The sequence below is a fragment of the Haliotis cracherodii genome, unplaced genomic scaffold, assembly GCF_022045235.1.
Source record: "Haliotis cracherodii isolate W230 unplaced genomic scaffold, xgHalCrac1.p SCAF_9, whole genome shotgun sequence".
NCBI classification, from domain to species: domain Eukaryota; kingdom Metazoa; phylum Mollusca; class Gastropoda; order Lepetellida; family Haliotidae; genus Haliotis; species Haliotis cracherodii.
This window is the reverse complement of record NW_027266343.1, coordinates 47,196,753-47,199,096: the sequence shown is the minus strand read 5'-3', so window position 1 is coordinate 47,199,096 and position 2,344 is coordinate 47,196,753. Positions and strand designations below refer to the sequence as shown.

Here is a 2,344-nt window from a genome sequence, read left to right as displayed (position 1 = left end):
TCGCCAAGGTCGGTGAGAAGCATTCTAATCAAAGAATACACTCAGTCAAGACACTGACTTTTCTACGAGACTCACGGTATGTAGTCATAATCATCAGTTTATTACATTGTTGAAGGTGCATTTTTATTCAAACTCAATTAAATGAGCAAAACTATACGTTTGTGGACATTTGAGATCTGCCTAGATATGCGCGTTTCGTTTTATTATTCTGCAATCTATTTTTAGTATTACCCGCTGGCCCGGCCCGGTCCGACTTTTCTTGGCCCGACTTTTAGGCAATACCCTTCATGTGATCATAGTCCAACTTCTCGAACCCGTCTGCTGGATATATGTCGCCGTTTGTGATCATCACAAGTTTGTCTGTATAATTTTTATGCGCGATATCAAATAAACTTAGGTAGGAGTAGGCGTTCGGTACTTTGTCGAAATTCAACTTTGGTTGTTTGCCTAAGACTGAATTGATGTATTTTGGCATACCGTCTTGATCGTAAAATAAGTGCACTTCGTTGACACACTGATGTTGGAGGGTATAGTTCAAACTTTCCGTAAAGTCTTTTATTCGATCCGCAATCTTTGACAGTGGTTGGCTTAAGTTTGACTTTTTATACTTGGGGTCTGTCATCAGAGGGAATGATGTGAAAACTATCAGGTGACTTTTGTTGAACGTAGTAGTGGCTGTAGTGTTGAACGTGATTGTGAGTTTTTCAGTGTCTTTTAATGCCAAAGAGTTGAAGGTCAAGGCATATTTAACAACATACACGGCGAATGCTACAATCAACAATACTTGTGAATTTCGGAAGTACTTACGAGATACCATTTGTATAAACGGAACACTGTCTACAGGTGAGGTTTTTAGGTAAATTAGTCTACAGATGTCCTTGCGCTTGAAGTACAGTTACAAACCAAGTTGTGGGCGTAATGTTAGGGTGTATGTTTGTTGCAAGTCTGTTGCCACTTCCAATTTAAACTATAAGACGCACACAACCTCTCTTTAAGCTGTTGGAAGAGTCACTAACAACGTCCCGTGTTAACACCAAGTTATGAACGTCAGTTGTGACGGTCAGTTGCCTTCAACAAGCAAGGATGTTCAAATCCGACTATGCGTTTATATTATAGGACTATACATATTCGAGAAATTAGTTGAGACAAATAAAATTCATGATGTGGATTTCGCTTCTTGCTGATTTGTGCCCCGGTCGGCTTCAGGGACATCGATGATCTGATATTGTTCTACAATGGTGAAATAGGCAACCCTCCTTCCCTTGATATACTCACCTGAACTAATAATAAAAGACAAAGCTGCATACTAAGTCTTGTTTTCATGTGTTATTGATGAATTAGAAAACACATATATTCAAGATAAGTGTACAAAGGGAAATCAACTACATCCGGACATAATGCAATTATTATTACTACTTATTTGAGGACGACATGATATTATTCTCAAGTACTATTGGCGGTTTACAGTCACAAATTATAAACGAATTACAACAAAGCTGTAATGAATGAAAATTAATTGTGAACAAAGATAAAACGAAGGTCTTTGTTTTACAAATGGTTGGAAACTTGCTCAAAAGGAATAATTGTTCTACAAATTGGAACGGCTAGAAACTATTTCTCAATACAAGTATTTATGTGTATATTTCACAAATCATCTTACTTGGTCTATGCAAGCAAAGCAAGCGATGAAAAAGTACATTTATATGCCTGCAAGACATTCCTTGGTGTTAAGGTTAATGCACCAGATGTTAATGTTTGAGGTGATTGTGGCAGATTTCCAGTGTACATTTATTCACATATAGAGGTTATCACACGAGTGTGTTTGGGGATGGACAATATCCAAATGTTGCTCGGACGAAATGGTAGACCATCATTTATTATTTAAAAAAAGATGATTTAACTTTTTGTATCTTTTTAGGGAGGGAGGGAGGGGTCTTAATATTATCCGTCTAAACATATGTAAGATACCGCAATGAAGATAAAATTGTAAACAATGAAGAATAGGGGCAGACCTTACCTCAGCAAGATGGCTCAAGTTCTTAAGAGACACACTGTGATGCTAAAGTCACTATCTGGTCGCGGTGCTTATATAAGAGTGATCTGACATGTCAAAATGACGTCTCGATAAAACACTATCTCATTTGTGGTTGCATTATCTGCATTCCGACTGTAACATGAGCAGGTGTTTGCGGATCACTATCAAATACCAGGTGTTCGCGAAAAGATGAGCGCATCCCGCTCCACCGGCGGTAACTGTCATATACACATGCAAAGGCAAGTCAACTGTTCTCCCGTAAAAAATATATGACACAAGTAAAAAAAGGGAATTGCATCTGACATGCGT

At 38.1% G+C, this 2,344-nt stretch overlaps 1 protein-coding gene across 1 annotated transcript; it reads right to left on the bottom strand.

Annotated features, from left to right (window-relative positions):
* Positions 1 to 271: 271 nt before the first annotated feature.
* Positions 272 to 817, bottom strand: LOC139451921 (uncharacterized). The gene has a single exon (XM_071233205.1). The coding sequence runs from the start codon at positions 815 to 817 to the stop codon at positions 272 to 274; it is 546 nt and encodes a 181-aa protein (XP_071089306.1).
* Positions 818 to 2,344: the final 1,527 nt, after the last annotated feature.

Excerpts from the sequence above, each read along its gene's own strand:
- LOC139451921 (XM_071233205.1), bottom strand. The coding sequence starts at position 817 with ATGGTATCTCGTAAGTACTTCCGAAATTCACAAGTATTGTTGATTGTA.